This window comes from Tricharina praecox (assembly GCF_024521635.1).
Source record: "Tricharina praecox strain CBS 144465 chromosome Unknown BZA05scaffold_4, whole genome shotgun sequence".
In the NCBI taxonomy this organism is placed as follows: Eukaryota; Fungi; Ascomycota; class Pezizomycetes; order Pezizales; family Pyronemataceae; genus Tricharina; species Tricharina praecox.
The window spans coordinates 1064778-1082510 of NW_026250406.1; the positions used below are offsets into that span (position 1 = coordinate 1064778).

At 53.7% G+C, this 17733-nt stretch overlaps 4 protein-coding genes across 4 annotated transcripts; all 4 read right to left on the reverse strand.

Moving 5' to 3' along the window:
- Positions 1 to 1487: 1487 nt before the first annotated feature.
- Positions 1488 to 6835, reverse strand: BZA05DRAFT_463707 (ankyrin repeat-containing domain protein; the record flags this gene model as incomplete). Its single annotated transcript, XM_051487713.1, has 3 exons — positions 1488 to 6435; positions 6588 to 6637; positions 6688 to 6835. 3 exons carry the CDS (start codon positions 6833 to 6835, stop codon positions 1555 to 1557), a joined length of 5079 nt encoding a protein of 1692 aa, XP_051342620.1. The 3' UTR covers positions 1488 to 1554.
- A 3264-nt stretch (positions 6836 to 10099) lies between these two features.
- Positions 10100 to 10795, reverse strand: BZA05DRAFT_416163 (uncharacterized protein; the record flags this gene model as incomplete). The annotated part of the gene is made up of 3 exons (XM_051485364.1): positions 10100 to 10339; positions 10653 to 10720; positions 10780 to 10795. 3 exons carry the CDS (start codon positions 10793 to 10795, stop codon positions 10100 to 10102), a joined length of 324 nt encoding a protein of 107 aa, XP_051342621.1.
- Positions 10796 to 11602: 807 nt separating this feature from the next.
- On the reverse strand, positions 11603 to 12314 carry BZA05DRAFT_202708 (uncharacterized protein). The gene has a single exon (XM_051479517.1). It carries the CDS (start codon positions 12152 to 12154, stop codon positions 11651 to 11653), a length of 504 nt encoding a protein of 167 aa, XP_051342622.1. The 5' UTR covers positions 12155 to 12314; the 3' UTR covers positions 11603 to 11650.
- Positions 12315 to 12474: 160 nt separating this feature from the next.
- BZA05DRAFT_416164 (uncharacterized protein) lies at positions 12475 to 14370 on the reverse strand (the record flags this gene model as incomplete). The annotated part of the gene is made up of 1 exon (XM_051485365.1): positions 12475 to 14370. One exon carries the CDS (start codon positions 14368 to 14370, stop codon positions 12475 to 12477), a length of 1896 nt encoding a protein of 631 aa, XP_051342623.1.
- Between the last annotated feature and the right edge of the window lie 3363 nt (positions 14371 to 17733).

Genomic DNA, 17733 nt, shown 5'->3' on the forward strand with positions numbered 1-17733 from the left:
CTTTTGTATTTTATTGAAGCACTGGAGCTCGCTGAGATGCTGCTTTTTCAACTTTTATCACGATTTTTTCGTGGGTTATGTGATCCATCGGTTGAGAAGTAGAATTTTGGTTGGTATTTCAGTAACGAGTCAATCCATTTTAGTGACGAGTCAATCCATTGTAGTGATGAGTCAATCCATTTTTAATGATAAGTCGCTAGGTGCACCCATAGCGAGTCGGTAGCTTTTATGCCTCAAGCGCGAACTCCACTCATCTGGTCTGAATTTTCTGTTCACAACGTGCAACTGGAGACAAATTGGCCACTCTACAATCATGAAACGCGAAAAAATCCTCAGCATAATCTAGGTAGGTAGTAAACGACTGTCACGAGTACTCTAGCGATTATTTTCCAGCATAGATCTCATCTGGTTGGATTGGGACGGGTGGTCCGGACTCCAAAGTGCGAACGCCATCGGGTAATTACCTAGCCATAGTGGCGTACCGCCGCTGGTGCTTCAACACACCTGTGGTCAATGGTCATAGGTGACTGGTATCCCCACAGCACGGAACGCGCTGCTTACCCATCTTCTGAAGTCCTTTACTCTACTCGACGAACTGTCCGAAGGTGGGGGGGGGGGTTGCGATCCTGAACCCAATCCAGGCAAACCCACAAGCAAAATTGCGGAGTCTACAACGTACAGCACCTGATCTGAATATGTCAAGGTGCGGATAGTAGGTATATAGTACTACACGATTCGACGGCTGGCTGTGGCAACCGGGACGGTAGCCCAGTGTAGGCGTCTTCGGTGAGCTTGAAGATACAATTGGGAGGTGCCCGGTGAGTGTTGCAGAATCAACCTACGCACACGGCTTGGAGATTCGTAGCTTGACTATGTATCTTATGCAGTTCGTGCCTTCGTTGTTTCTCGGACAGACTTCGTCCTTTATGCACCACTCTCCTACTTTTCGTTGCCATTTCCTTCGCTGATGGGGAAAAGCATGATGAGGATGTTGTTTAGAGAGGGGGAGGATATGGATACGGTGGTTTGTTCGGTGAGTCTGTAGTAGGGAGTCAAGAGAGGGAAAATATAGTGGGCGGGTGTAGATGTGAGTGACCGGGTTTGCCTCCGTCCGATCGGCTGCTACGAGACTGTCCCTAATCATTCATTATTCCTGCACTGGCGAAGGATAGTAGGTAGGGCATAGGAACTTTGATCGCGAGAATCGGTGGGAACTCTCGACAGATGTATGGGATGTAGAAGTAACGATAGTTCTTCAAAAGACAAATACAAATCATGGCAAGATTTTAGATCGCTCTCAGTAGCTCCAATACACTACATTCAGATCCCTCAACCCACCCGCGCGTATACCGGGCCCATGTGCTGAATGCTAACACTAACCAGCCTGCGATATAGATATAATCAAGTATTCTAATGATCGTGTCAGTACACTTTATGAGTTCACTCAGAATCTGGGACACAAACATCATTATTCGGTTGCTCCTGCGTCTCTTAAAACCTCCATGATCCCGTATACTCGCCACGTAACGCTGCAGTCAGCGCTGTTACACCTCCCTACTTCGTTGGGGGTGCATTGACTTCGGCGTTATTCCGCAGCAGAAGCTCGACAATCGATTCGCGACCTCTCCCGCATGCGACCTGGAGGGCGGTTCTTCCACCATGCACCGCTGGAGGAGCATTGACTTCGGCGTTATTCCGCAGCAGAAGCTCGACAATCGATTCGTGACCTTCCTCGCATGCGGCCTGGAGGGCGGTTCTTCCACCATCCACCGCTGGAAGAGCATTGACTTCGGCATTATTCCGCAGCAGAAGCTCGACAATCGATTCGTGGCCTCTCCCGCATGCGACCTGGAGGGCTGTTCTTCCATTATTCACCGCTGGAAGAGCATTGACTTCGGCGTTATTCCGCAGCAGAAGCTCGACAATCGATTCGTGGCCTCTCCCGCATGCGACCTGGAGGGCTGTTCTTCCATTATTCACCGCTGGAAGAGCATTGACTTCGGCGTTATTCCGCAGCAGAAGCTCGACAATCGATTCGCGACCTCTCCCGCATGCGACCTGGAGGGCGGTTCTTCCACCATGCACCGCTGGAGGAGCATTGACTTCGGCGTTATTCCGCAGCAGAAGCTCGACAATCGATTCGTGACCTCCCTCGCATGCGACCTGGAGGGCGGTTCTTCCACAAATCTCCGCTGGATCAGCATTGACTTCGGCGTTATTCCGCAGCAGAAGCTCGACAATCGATTCGCGACCTCCCTTGCATGCGGCCTGGAGGGCTGTTCTTCCACAAATCTCCGCTGGATCAGCATTGACTTCGGCGTTATTCCGCAGCAGAAGCTCGACAATCGATTCGTGACCTTCCTCGCATGCGGCCTGGAGGGCGGTTCTTCCACCATCCACCGCTGGAAGAGCATTGACTTCGGCATTATTCCGCAGCAGAAGCTCGACAATCGATTCGCGACCTCTCCCGCATGCGACCTGGAGGGCGGTTCTTCCACAAATCTCCGCTGGATCAGCATTGACTTCGGCGTTATTCCGCAGCAGAAGCTCGACAATCGATTCGCGACCTCCCTTGCATGCGGCCTGGAGGGCTGTTCTTCCACAAATCTCCGCTGGATCAGCATTGACTTCGGCGTTATTCCGCAGCAGAAGCTCGACAATCGATTCGTGGCCTCTCCCGCATGCGACCTGGAGGGCGGTTCTTCCATTATTCACCGCTGGAAGAGCATTGACTTCGGCGTTATTCCGCAGCAGAAGCTCGACAATCGAATCGTGACCTTCCTCGCATGCGGCCTGGAGGGCTGTTCTTCCATTATTCACCGCTGGAAGAGCATTGACTTCGGCGTTATTCCGCAGCAGAAGCTCGACAATCGATTCGTGACCTTCCTCGCATGCGACCTGGAGGGCTGTTCTTCCATTATTCACCGCTGGAAGAGCATTGACTTCGGCGTTATTCCGCAGCAGAAGCTCGACAATCGATTCGCGACCTCTCCCGCATGCGACCTGGAGGGCGGTTCTTCCACCATGCACCGCTGGAGGAGCATTGACTTCGGCGTTATTCCGCAGCAGAAGCTCGACAATCGATTTGTGACCTTCCTCGCATGCGACCTGGAGGGCTGTTCTTCCACCATGCACCGCTGGAGGAGCATTGACTTCGGCGTTATTCCGTAGTAGAAGCTCGACAATCGATTCGCGACCTCCCTTGCATGCGGCCTGGAGGGCTGTTCTTCCACAAATCTCCGCTGGATCAGCATTGACTTCGGCGTTATTCCGCAGCAGAAGCTCGACAATCGATTCGTGACCTTCCTCGCATGCGGCCTGGAGGGCGGTTCTTCCACCATCCACCGCTGGAAGAGCATTGACTTCGGCATTATTCCGCAGCAGAAGCTCGACAATCGATTCGCGACCTCTCCCGCATGCGACCTGGAGGGCGGTTCTTCCACCATGCACCGCTGGAGGAGCATTGACTTCGGCGTTATTCCGCAGCAGAAGCTCGACATTCGATTTGTGACCTTCCTCGCATGCGACCTGGAGGGCTGTTCTTCCACCATGCACCGCTGGAGGAGCATTGACTTCGGCGTTATTCCGTAGTAGAAGCTCGACAATCGATTCGCGACCTCCCTTGCATGCGGCCTGGAGGGCTGTTCTTCCACAAAACTCCGCTGGAGGAGCATTGACTTCAGCGTTATTCCGTAGTAGAAGCTCGACAATCGATTCGCGACCTCTCCCGCATGCGACCTGGAGGGCGGTTCTTCCACCATGCACCGCTGGAGGAGCATTGACTTCGGCGTTATTCCGCAGCAGAAGCTCGACAATCGATTCGTGGCCTCTCCCGCATGCGACCTGGAGGGCGGTTCTTCCATTATTCACCGCTGGAAGAGCATTGACTTCGGCGTTATTCCGCAGCAGAAGCTCGACAATCGAATCGTGACCTTCCTCGCATGCGGCCTGGAGGGCTGTTCTTCCATTATTCACCGCTGGAAGAGCATTGACTTCGGCGTTATTCCGCAGCAGAAGCTCGACAATCGATTCGTGACCTTCCTCGCATGCGACCTGGAGGGCGGTTCTTCCACAAATCTCCGCTGGATCAGCATTGACTTCGGCGTTATTCCGCAGCAGAAGCTCGACAATCGATTCGCGACCTCCCTTGCATGCGGCCTGGAGGGCTGTTCTTCCACAAATCTCCGCTGGATCAGCATTGACTTCGGCGTTATTCCGCAGCAGAAGCTCGACAATCGATTCGTGACCTTCCTCGCATGCGGCCTGGAGGGCGGTTCTTCCACCATCCACCGCTGGAAGAGCATTGACTTCGGCATTATTCCGCAGCAGAAGCTCGACAATCGATTCGCGACCTCTCCCGCATGCGACCTGGAGGGCGGTTCTTCCACAAATCTCCGCTGGATCAGCATTGACTTCGGCGTTATTCCGCAGCAGAAGCTCGACAATCGATTCGCGACCTCCCTTGCATGCGGCCTGGAGGGCGGTTCTTCCACCATCCACCGCTGGAAGAGCATTGACTTCGGCGTTATTCCGTAGTAGAAGCTCGACAATCGATTCGTGACCTCCCTCGCATGCGGCCTGGAGGGCGGTTCTTCCATGAATCTCCGCTGGATCAGCATTGACTTCGGCGTTATTCCGCAGCAGAAGCTCGACAATCGATTCGCGACCTCTCCCGCATGCGACCTGGAGGGCGGTTCTTCCACCATGCACCGCTGGAGGAGCATTGACTTCGGCGTTATTCCGCAGCAGAAGCTCGACAATCGATTCGTGACCTTCCTCGCATGCGACCTGGAGGGCGGTTCTTCCACAAATCTCCGCTGGATCAGCATTGACTTCGGCGTTATTCCGCAGCAGAAGCTCGACAATCGATTCGTGGCCTCTCCCGCATGCGACCTGGAGGGCTGTTCTTCCATTATTCACCGCTGGAAGAGCATTGACTTCGGCGTTATTCCGCAGCAGAAGCTCGACAATCGATTTGTGACCTCCCTCGCATGTGGCCTGGAGGGCTATTCTTCCACAAAACTCCGCTGGAGGAGCATTGACTTCAGCGTTATTCCGTAGTAGAAGCTCGACAATCGATTTGTGACCTCCCTTGCATGCGGCCTGGAGGGCTGTTCTTCCACCATGCACCGCTGGAGGAGCATTGACTTCGGCGTTATTCCGTAGTAGAAGCTCGACAATCGATTTGTGACCTCCCTCGCATGTGGCCTGGAGGGCTGTTCTTCCACAAAACTCCGCTGCTGGAGCATTGACTTCAGCGTTATTCCGTAGTAGAAGCTCGACAATCGATTTGTGACCTCCCTTGCATGCGGCCTGGAGGGCTGTTCTTCCACCATGCACCGTTGGAGGAGCATTGACTTCGGCGTTATTCCGCAGCCGAACCTCGACAATCGATTCGTGACCTTCCTCGCATGCGACCTGGAGGGCTGTTCTTCCACGAATCTCCGCTGGATCAGCATTGACTTCGGCGTTATTCCGCAGCAGAAGCTCGACAATCGATTCGTGACCTTCCTCGCATGCGACCTGGAGGGCGGTTCTTCCATGAATCTCCGCTGGATCAGCATTGACTTCGGCGTTATTCCGCAGCAGAAGCTCGACAATCGATTCGCGACCTCTCCCGCATGCGACCTGGAGGGCGGTTCTTCCACCATGCACCGCTGGAGGAGCATTGACTTCGGCGTTATTCCGCAGCAGAAGCTCGACAATCGATTCGTGACCTTCCTCGCATGCGGCCTGGAGGGCTGTTCTTCCACCATGCACCGCTGGAGGAGCATTGACTTCGGCGTTATTCCGCAGAAGAAGCTCGACAATCGATTCGTGACCTTCCTCGCATGCGACCTGGAGGGCTGTTCTTCCACCATGCACCACTGGAGGAGCATTGACTTCGGCGTTATTCCGTAGTAGAAGCTCGACAATCGATTTGTGACCTCCCTTGCATGCGGCCTGGAGGGCGGTTCGTCCTCCACACTTTGCTGGAAACGAATTGACATTGGAACCAGCAGTCAGTAGATGTTCGACTCTTGATTTGTCACCTGCCTCACATGCGGCGTAGAGGGTAGTCCGCCCTATCTCTTCGCTGATACCAGTCGGATGCGGGGGGGAGTTCGCCTTGGCACCGTGCGAAGATTCCGCATCAGGCAAATGATCGAATTGGTCTGGGCGGTATGGGCTCTCGGCTCTTATAGACGCAGATGAGAATCTCAGGACGTCGGGAGGGGAGGGATGACGCTCAATGATGGCGGATGAAGGCGTGAGTGATTTCTGTGATTCGCGAAGACTGTTGTTGCCCTTCTTCGGGTCCGGCCCGATTGGCACGTTCGATTTTCCGGTCGCCGCCTTCAATCTTCCGGTCGCCAAGGTTGGTGGAGAGCATGGCAAGCCGCGAGCGATGCACAACTTGCACCTTTCTGGCCACTGCCTCTCGTCAGGTTTGCACTATCACTCACCGTTTTTATGTTAGCGGCAATCCTTTCGAGATCGTTTCAGGCTTCCGTACTTTTTGCTTGCTCTCACGGCATTGCCAGCATTTGAGACTAGCCAACTTCCTTCTCTTTGGATCTTCGAGTCCATCTATCAGACAGGTATACCCGAACTTCTTGCATCTTTCGCAGGACTGTGAACCCATAGGCCAGTTGCACTGCATCAAGATCAGAAAAAATGTTGCCGAGATAAATGGAGAACAATCACCTGTCGATGGTCTTTGGTGCAGTGCGAGCACCTCCTTAGAAGCTGCTCCCGCGTCCTCCTCCCCCTCTTCCGGTTCATGGCCGAGGACGTTTGCGGCGGTAGTTGCGCTGCGGGGCCTGAAATGGTTTGGACAAGATGAGGCGAACATTGTGATTGCGCTTGCGACGGAGCTTCCGGAATTTGTATTTCCTGGAAACGGTCTGGTGTCTCGGGAACCTCTGGATATGATGTAGCCCCTTCTGCTAACGTGGTCAGTGATATTCCAGTACCACCCTTTAAGTTTTGATCTAATCGTCGACCAATGCGGAATAAACCAACCTAAACTGTGGGAGTGATTGTTTAGATCAGGTAGCCACAAACGTGGGAAGTTAAGGCGAACATCCGAAGAATTCTGGTCAAAGTAGATCCTGGAGTTGGAGTCCATTGGTGTAGCGGCTGCGAGAGGGTGGCAGAATAGTAGGAAGTACAGAGCTCCATCTCCGGAGGGTGGATATGTGAAGATATAGAAAACCTTCGAGGTAGCCTTTGCTTTTGTGATACCAAGCTTTCGCCTCCCAATGAGGGATTGCGCAACATGCGGCGGCGAATGGAGCTTGTGGGGTAGAGGGGAACATCCCGCACTTTGCGCATGTTGCGAATTGCGACGTGCGACGTGCGACGTGCGCAAAGTGCCAATGGCCCCAGCCGCCAGATCTTTTGCAAGGGTGTTTGGACAGGCTGACATTGTGGCGCCTCCAGTTAGCGGCGTGTGGAGGCAAGGCTGACGAAAGTCCTCAGCACCGCTCTCAACCGCCAACAGCCAACCCCGAGGCTCGTCACTCCTTATTCTGTCTGACGGAAAGACATCAGGCTCGAGGTAAGAAGAGGAGCTACGGCCAGTGGTGATGGTAGTTGTTACTATTGGAGAGTCACGCAGTTCTGATTCTTCTTCAGGCGGAACCCCTGTTCAGCCTGTCTGAATATCCAAACAACGATCTACCGGTAGTGGAGTGCCCCAACGTCGCTTCTCTTTTCCGGCCGCTACATGTTATGAGGTTATATCGAGATAATCCGTGCGAAGTGATTGGAAACGGAACCATCGCCACGGTAAGGGCTACTACTCTACTCTACATACCTACTCGTGGCGGGCATCTGATATGCAGTAGGTATTCGGACACACCAAAGGAGTGTGGGTGGGCACCAAAACGAGAAATAAAACACGCCATCCGGATACATCATACGTGCCACGAGTAGGTAGGTATGCAGGTCGGAAATCCCCACATGCGCGCACCATCTTATTCGCCCACATTGTCGGAAAGAACCGCCAGATACAAAGTACAAGGTACTTACCCAGCTGGCTTACTAAGTTCACGACCACGGTGGCCCAAGCAGCCGGAAGACGGTATTTTCCAACTGGCCTGTGTGCGACGCTCGCTACATATGATTACTAGTATGTAGTAACTATCGCCCACCTTTCCGCCGCGAAGCTTCCCTGGACTGTATCTAGAAGATGAGGTAAGCTTTCTGCAGCGCAAATTCCCTGGCGACCATACAATGTATGTATATACATACAGTACTTGTACAGTACATAGGCCCTGCGAGATTGGGGGCTGTGCATCGATCCTGCTTGGCGCTTGTCCTAGCGTCATGGGGAAGCTGGAGCCTCGGAAGGCGTCTATGACTTCTTTCCCCAGTCTCATTAGCAGTCTATTGCACAAAATTAGAGTAATAGATTGAAGGCTAGCCTCGTTCCAGCGCGACCGGTTGGCTCTTATGAAGCAATGACGATGATCTATACGTAATATGTATGTAGGCAGGTATGTTGATGTGAGGAAGTTATGAGAGCGGCAGTCAGCCGTGATGAATGGGCTCATTACTATATAGGAGACGAGGTAGCCGCCATCAACGTGATGATGAAACCCCATGGAACAAGAGTACCATCACAGAGCCCTTGAAGGAGTGTCCACAAATCAACACTACCACTGCAGTACATTAGGTACTATAGTGAAGGGGGGGGGGGTAAAAATCCGCTTTCCTGCGTATCAGTACGGTCGAAATACCCATTTTGACCGTACTGATGCGGAAAAAGGCTTATTCTTTACCCCCTCCTTCACTATAGTACGAACGAACATCACGAACAGGCTTCGCGTCCTCTCATCAGTGTTCTCCATCGTCCGGTCCTTTCGGCCAAAATTCCGGACGGTCCGAGCCTGGGACGGACGGTTGCAAAATCTGTCCGTCAGGTCCGAGCCTGGGACGGACGGGTCGGTCCCCATCCGACGGTGGAGAATGACCGTCCAAATCATGTGAATATTATTCGACTGATTGATGATTTCTTAGCACCGATATCCTACGCACCACCGCGTCAGTTCATCCCTCGCCGCTCCAAAAGCTGTGAAAAGTAGTAGTATTCTGACTCGGATGCCGTCCTCGTCCGCGGCCCAGGACCGGACGGACCGGACGATGGAGAACACTGCCTCTCATACATAGGTACATACTCACCACTTCACTGTCACGAACATCCTCTTCTTCTCTTCGTTTATCCCCGTAACGATGTATCTAAGGATGGACAACACCAAGATGCCGAAGAAACCTTACCGGGCTACCTACCTATCTAGGTACATACCGGGAGGCCCATAACAACCAATGGCTCGGGTCCGGGGTACCTACTACCTACCTAAGTAGCCATCCGGCTGTCATGCTGCCGTTAGATATTCAAAATGCAATGATTTCTCCACTCATTGATGATTAGGTAGCTGGAGCCGCCCTCAGCACTCGAGGCGCCTACCAGGCCACGGTACCTACCTAATGTATCTAAGTACCTATGTCAAGTTGACCCGTGCTCGATACAGTTTGGCCCATATGAAAAGTGATCACGTACATACATCATGTAGCAGCAAAAAGCGGGGTGCGATTGCTACCCGTGGTGATTTTAATACCAAAAAACCACTAGATTTTGTTCAATACGTATACGGTCTGCCCACTTTTGGAAATGTCAAAGAACACGTATTTCCATAATGACAGGAGCCGTAGGTATCATACCGTCTTTCTCACATCACGTGTCGAAAAGTAGTACGTCATCTACAGACTACAGACAACGAGAGTTCTAGTTACAGTATTGCAATGCACTACGTAATTATATCAAGCGTGCAGGTAGTTGCAGGTTCGTTTTATAAACAAGACTGCGTAGGCATTTGGTCAATTCGGTAGTACTACGTGACCGACAATCGGATAGCTGCGGTATCACTGCTTAACGACTTCCGTGCTTGCACTTTAGGGTCCGTACAATGCGATCTTTTGGAGTATTACAGGGTTTGGTAGATGCAGTAGTTAGCACAACGGAGTTGCAGACGGCTTCTTTACCAATAGCCTTCCAGCCCGGCGGTGGCGTCGAGAGGAGTTCGCACACTTCCTCTCGTCGACAGCTCCTCCTTCACTTCCTCCTTTCGCTGATAGCTCCTCCTCTCGCCGCAACTCCTTCTCTCGCCAACAGTTCCTCCTCCTCCTCCTCTTGCAGACAGTTCCTCCAGGACACGGCCCCGGCCACAACCATAGCTAGCATCCGCGGCGAGCTCAGTAACCACCAGTACCAGTACAGCACCTCGCTCAGGGATAGTGTCGCCGTGGTACCGGAAGGGCACCGGTAGTTTTCCGAGTCCCGACGATCCCTAAGCTTGGATTGTCAGCACGAGTTGTCTATTACTACCTATCATAGTAGTAATACCTGCAAAAACTGAGACGAATACCGCAAGCCACACAGTGCATATTGTAACTGGTGACACCCATCTGGAATTCCAAAACACATCAAGGCATTTAGGTACCCCGGGGTCCGAGTGACACATTATGCCCGCCCGCTCGCCGCACGACGTACGGTACTTAGGAAGGTACGCAGGTAAGTATCCCCCCTCCTCGCGCTCCCGCCTCCCTTCGGCCAGAACACACGTTCGTCGCCGCACTCCGCCGGTGTGGATGGAGGGACAACTTACAAGTACAACGGTCAACCCAACCAGGCTGGCCGCCGTGGCAATGGAGGCGTGCACGGGGATCAAAAAAGCTACAAGGTAACTACTATCATAGCTCGGACAGGAATTCCAGAGCAACCCCCTCACTCACACTCGCGCTCACACATTCCGCAACACATTCCGATTGGATTCGATTGGATTCGGTTTGAGTCGACGGCACCGACCGACGACTAGCGGCCAGCGACCGGCGGCCAGCGACTGGTGAGCGGTTCACAACATCTCACAAATTCCCAGATTCACAACATCTCATAAATTCACATCTCACAGATTCACAATCCTCTTCCTCTTCCGTTGCCATTGCCACTGCCATTGCCATTGCCATTGCCATTCGTAGCCATTGCCATTTCCATTCGTAACCATTGCCATTCGTAACCATTACAACCTACATACCAAGTAGGAATCACCGTATCATACCGCAATATTTCACACTCCGCCTTTACCCTCACCACCAGCTCCACTACTACCTCTCCCGTGCACCAGCACCAGCACCAGCACCAGCAAGACCAAGACCAAGAGCAAGTAAAGTAACGTATAAACCCCCCCGCCCCCGTAAAGTAAAGTTAAGTTAAGTAAACGACAATTCAAGAACGTAAATCCCCCGCGCTCCCCCCCACGCTCCCGCTCCTCTTGAAAGGAAGGAAGGATGGATGGATGGAAGGAAAGATTCAGGAAAGAAGAAGCTCGCAAGCCCCCCCTCCTCCCGCCCCTCCCCCGCCAACAAAGAACCCAAACGAACCGAAACGAATCGGACAAAACGAAACAGTAACGGAAACAGAACTCACCATCCGAGTCATCATCATCGTTCAAGCTTCAAGCTTCAAATCCTCACAACCCCACAACCGCAGCGCAACGCAACGCAAAAGATGAAAACCCGAACGAGCGACATCACAGCTATGCCCCGCGCCTCCTCCCCCGTCCCACCCGACCACCCGAGTACCGCAGGCTGGAATTTTTTGTAACCCTCACAACGAAACAAAATCCGATGCCGTAGGAAATACCAACAAACTCCAGCAATTCAATCGATGCGTTTCCGTGCGATGCGTTTCCATGCAGCAGTGCCAGCCGTATCTTTGAGTAAGCGCGAAAATAAAGAATAAAAACATACAAGAAAGAAGAAACAGAAAACGAGATAAACCCCCCCCCCCCCCCCCCCCCCCCCCCCCCCCCTCCCCCGGGAGACAACATGTGACGACACCGCGAGTTCGATCGAGGGGGAGCAAGAAAATTGTAAAACCATACAAAGTGACAAAGTGACAGAAAGATGACAGAAACAACCCATATCGCAGCCTTGCCTTGCCCCCTACAACACCTGACCTGCTGTGTGTGTGGTGTGTGTCCTCCAAGCCCAAGCCCAGCCATAGCTCCGGATACATGCCCATTTCGCCTCGCCCCCCTACCCCCCACAACCACGCAGTCATGAACCAACAACAGCAAGAACACCTTCTCTCGTAGACCAACCAACCCATGAGTCCCAAAAAGAAAAAAGAAAAAAAAAAAAAGATGAATGAACTAAACCAGCCAATATAATGATGATGTCAATGAAGATGAAGATGGTGACAACGAAGAAAAGCGACAAATGAGAAGAAAAAAAAGGGCCCCCAAAAAAAAAAGCAATACCCCCACGCAATCCCCACTTGTGATGCTGTCCTTTAGAAACCCAACAAAAAAGCCAAGAAATTAGTTCCCCGTTCCGTTACGCCAGTGATCGTTTTCTCGTGAAGGATGCAATAAATGTTTCAACGTAGCGAAAGTGACTCCCCACGCAAATGCCGATGCAAATCCCCTCCTATCTAGTGCCTATAGCGCCCGGTCCGGGAGAATATCCATCGCCGATAGAACGCATGTCCAATGGTGACCGGAGATCCGGCGTGGTTCCCGAGTAAAAGGCCGAGCCGGTGGTTGGGATACCGGGAGGCAAGCGTGACGTGGGCTGCGAACCACCGAGTATGCCGCCACGGCCGAATATGCTGTTCTGTTCCCTCAGCGGCGTCGAAGAGCCATTCCCGAACAATCCGGGTGGAGGACCGGTGGGGTCGCTAGAAGTTGGAGTGGACAACGACATCTGACGGGATGGCGCCGGAAGTCCCGGTGGAGCACGCACGGTTGGACTATTGAAGCCATGGGAAGGAACACCGCTCGCTCCAGAGATGGAGCCGTTCACTTTCGGCGCACCGGGATTGGCTGGGCCGGTTGGGTGTGAACGCACGCCAAGAGGGTTCTTGGAGAAACTGAGCCGCACACCACCCTTTGTGCTGTTGGACAACGCCCGCCCGTAGAGCTCGGTCAGAGCCTTGGTGGCGTAATGAGTGTCTTCGAATTCGACGAAACACATGGGACCCTGGGGTTTCGTGCGGAAACACATCCTCTTGTAACCACGCTGTCGGCAAAACATTGCCTTCAACTCGTCCTCCGATGTCTGCGCCGGAAGATTACCAACGTACAGGGTGTTGCACGGAGGGTTCTGGTCGGCGGGATTGGCTGGAGGGTGCGAGATGGGGAAGTTGTTGGCATAGTACTGCTTGTTAACCGCCGAGGCCGGCCAACCGTTTGGCGAGTTGACAGACATTGGCGAAGTTAATCCCGGCGCAGCAACAGGGGGCGCGGTGAGGGGCGATGTGATCCCTGCCTGCGAATATCCATTCACACCGACCGTGGAGAGTGGTGGCAAGCCGCCAAAGCGGCTGGTGGTGGGCTGGGCGGGATTGGTCTGCCGGCGAGGCCTCGCGAAGGATAAGGGGTCGTAATTCTCTCCGGAGTCGTGATCCAGCGTCATTCCGCGGCTGGGAAGGAGATTGGCCATGTTGTCGAGATAACTGTCGGCCAGGAAGGCGTTCTCGTAACCGTTAGCGCCACCAAGACCGTTCATGCCACCGTTCATCTGGTCGTTAACACTCAGTCGGTCCAACGCAGCCACCATGGCATCTGACGCAGGGGTCCCGTTCCCGTTGGTGTTTCCACCGACCCGCCCCATCCCGTTCATGCTCGGGAAAACGTCGTTGCCAAGACCGGAGTCGGTCCTACCGATCACACCGTTGCCCGTGTGACCGTTACCCATGGGTGATGTTAAGTGACGGGAAGCCACAGTTGTATATTCGCTCAATGGCTTCGTACCGATGGTGCCGGGGGTAGTCAGGCCATCCGAGCTCGAGGGTGACTGCGATGTGAAGTCGGGTGCAAACATCTCCAGAGAGGCTGCCATCGCAACGATCTCGGATGGAGTGGGCCTGGGGACCATCGCGACAGTGATGTTGTGTCCGTTGAACTCTTTGCCGTTCAGCAGTCGCTCGGCCTCCTGTGCGCATTCCGCGTTCTGGAGACGCACATACGCGTCGGTCGAGTACGGACCCTTTACCGCCGGGTCGCTTCGAATGATCCTGACATCCTCAAATCCAACGCTGAAGATGAACATCGTCTTGACCTCCTTCGCCGTAACACTGGCGGCCAGACGATCGATCTTGACACCATTCCATTCCCTCGAAGGCGATCCAAAAAAGTCCATCAGATCGTTTGCTCCAGGCGAAGGCGGGCTGTAGCGCCGCGGTGTCGCAGAGCTGCTGACCGACAGTGGGGCGGTAGTGTGGTCACCACCGCCGGGCATCATACGTGAAAACGCCAGCGATTCCGGCATCCAATTCAGACTCTGGAGAATGGAAGATTGTTGATTTGAGGGTGAGGAACCCATGCCGGATGCCCCTGGAGGGGTTTGCATGATTTGTAGTAGCGGTGTAGTGGTGTTTTAAACGCCTTTATTTATTTTTTCTCCGGTAATTTTTTCTTTTCTTTTCCGGTTTGGTTGAAGAAGCCGATGATCGCGCGGAACCCGGTATTTGTCGCAAGTAGATCTTTGCGCGAGTAGAAATAACGAGCGTTGATCAAAGCTTGTGTCGCTGAGTACTATCGAGACCCGAAAACCCGAGAGAATTCCACGTTTTTTTCCGCGGTGCCTTCCGGGTTATTTGCGATTCAAACTAGCAGGCTGTCGCGGGTGGGAGAATAGCGGGGGGAGGGATGGCGTTGTCGTTGTTACTGTTGTTTTGATGCCGATAACGAAGGCCGTAACCGAGGGGGAAAACTGCAGTCTTGTGAGATAAACCGCACGCACGCACACACACACCCAGACTCCTCCTACGCCCAAAATGCGGTGGAACAAAGACTTACAGTCACGGAAAGAAAGAGAAGATGGCTAGTACCGAGTAGATGCGCGTGGCAGGACCGGATCCGTAGTCGAAAAAAACTTTACTTGAAATTCGTCGCGAAGCGCAGAGACCAGCAGCGGCGGTGTTTTTTTTTAATTTATCGCGGTTGGTGACGCGCGCAAAGATCAGATGGCGAGCGAAGAGCGACCGAGCGAGTGGGTAGGGTGAGCGATGGATCGCAAAGAGAGCAGAGCAGCAACCGGGAGTGCGCGACAGCGGAGACGGATGCGACAAGGGGAAAAGATGATCCTCGTGACGAAGAGAAGTCGAGTGGACAAAGGATCCGAAGAGAAAGCGATCGATGCGCGCGGCGATTTCGAAGGCGAACGGGCAGGTAGGCGTGTGGGAGGGATTTGTTGGGTTTGGGGTTTTGGATGTGGACGGGTTGGTTGGTTGATGCGGTTGCGGTGCGGTTGCGATGCGGCGCAGAGTGGGAACGGACGATTGATTAATGCCTGTACAAGCAGATGGGTTTCGCTGACGATGATGATGCTGATGCTTCTGGTGCTAGGGGGCCTATTTTTTTTCTTTCTTTCTTTTCTTTCTTTCTTTTCTTTCTTTCTTCCAATAAAGTTCAACTGCGATTTCGCGACACCGAGCAGAGTCTATCGACGGAGTCCGAGAGCGCGCTCCTAATGGTGCTGGGCCGTGAGCCGTAGATTTCGGAGGTGTAAATGTGGGGAGAAGTGCGGGCGCCGGAGGGTTTTTGGGGTTGGTGTGTGGAGCAGGAGGAGGTGGTGCAGGATGTGGAGGAGGAGAGGAGGTGGAGGGAGACAGAGGGGACTGACTATCGAAGAAGGGCGACAAGGAACAAACGAGACGTAGAAGGGAGGAGGAGATGGCCGTGGTGGGAGATGGTGGCCTGCGATGGGGGAGGGTGTGTGGTGGGTTGGGGTGGTGGGAGGTGGGTGATGGGTTGGGGGTGGTAGGTGTGGTAGGTGGTGGGTTGGGGTTGGCGCCTTTGGACGAGCGAGAGAGCGACTGGGGAGCGAGGGGGTGTGCTCGGTGGTATGTATGGGAAGCAGTTAGGATGAAGTGACTACTAACTCTATGGTATGCTACCAGATGATCAGGGTGTGTAGAGTGTCCAAAGGGAATGGATATGAGTGAATGGGGTGGTGGAAGGGTGGAAGGTTGGAAGGGGGCGATGGGGGCGATGGGGTGATGGGGTGAATGGGGGGTGGGTGGTGGGGAGGGGCAGGGCAGGAAGACAGTCAGGCTCGAGGGGCCCGTCCAAATGGGATGGACTGGACGATGGCCGAATGGATGAGGCAGGTAGGCAAGGTCGTGAGAAGAGAGTATGTGTGCATATGCGAGTGTGTGTGTTGCGAGGGCGTGTGTGCACACTCCGGTAGGTATGGTTGAGAAAGGCCAGGCGAGCAAGAGGCGCCGAGTTTCTTTCTTCCCTCATTCTTTCTTCTTTCTCTTGTTGTTGTTGTTTCTTCTGCAGCCTTCGAGAATCGACAATCGAGACTCGAGTCTTCTTTCTTTCTGCCCTTGTTCCCTCGCTTTCTTTCTCCCTTGTTCCATCCAACTGCCCCCTCCCCAACGCGATGATGCCCAATCCGCAAATAACCTCTCGTCCGCATCCAAGTTCCGTTCCATCTCTGTCCACAGTCGGAGTAGGCAGTTGTCCAGGCTCCATCAAGGTATGCATATCCCCCCTTCCATGCAGCTACCAAACGAAACGGAGAGTATGCCATCGGTGGGGGGTGGGGGGATCTAGGTACTCCAGTATGGCAGTAGAGTAAGCCAAACAGAGTGCTGAGGGCTTCTGTGAGATAGAGTACTATACACTAGCAGTACAGTAGAAGCTTAACCCTTCCTTGCGTCGTCGTCGTCGGTGAGGAGTCACATAAGCATAGAGCGAGAAGCACTATCGACGTAACCGTTCCCTATGTACATATCGTCACCGTGGTCCGTACGAGTGCGTGTGCGTGTGCTGACGAGTGAGTGAGTGCGTATAACCCACAAAGAAGTGTTACCCCCCGATGCATCTACTCTAGTGGCTATGCTCAACGGGTTCTGGAGGTTCGATTGAGACGCAACCCATCATAGGTGGTACACCGTACCATAGAGCAAGCAGCAGAACCCTAGCCCCGTAACAAACCGTCCATGCGCTTTGCGCACGACCACAACGCCATCCCTCGTCTCGATCGTCTCCGACACCTCACCTTCGTCGGCAGCACGCTCTCCAATTCTTCGGGATTCGCTCTCTAACGAGTGTCTATGATGCGCCTTTGACCTTTCCAAGAGGCCGATCTTGACGTCTTGACGTCTTCTTGGTGGGGGCCGATGCACTGTTGCACCGGTGCACCGAGGGGGCCTTTCGGGGGGTGGAGGCTTGGTGACTGGTCAAGCCAGCAGAGCTGCAGATCCACCATCGCGTATCTGATCACCTTCTGAGGTGGCGCTGTTGACATTCTTCGGTGCACTACGAAAATGTGAGTGGCGCGGGTGAGGGAGAGGGCTTTGAGCACCTATGGATTCCGTGGGAACGGACACTAGTAGAGTAGAGTACCTACTCTAGGTGTGGCTGAGACTCGAGATGGCCTGGGTCCCATGGTTGGAGATAGTAACCACAGTAGGGCTGCCGGGAGTGAGAGATGGCCGCCACGCCGCCGCCCTCGCTGTCGGCGATGCCCAAGTGCTGTCGGTTCATGCCCTGTGGCTAAAGTCCGTCTTGTCTGCAGCTCATCTTCATCACGAATATCCACCACCGCCGCCACCACCACCGCCATTCGTCGGCGGTCTTGGCACCGGTAAGGGCAACTTCGGTACTCAAATTTCAACTACCAGTATCGACACCTTCGGTAGGCCGATGAAGCTGGCGGTATGTAGTACATAAA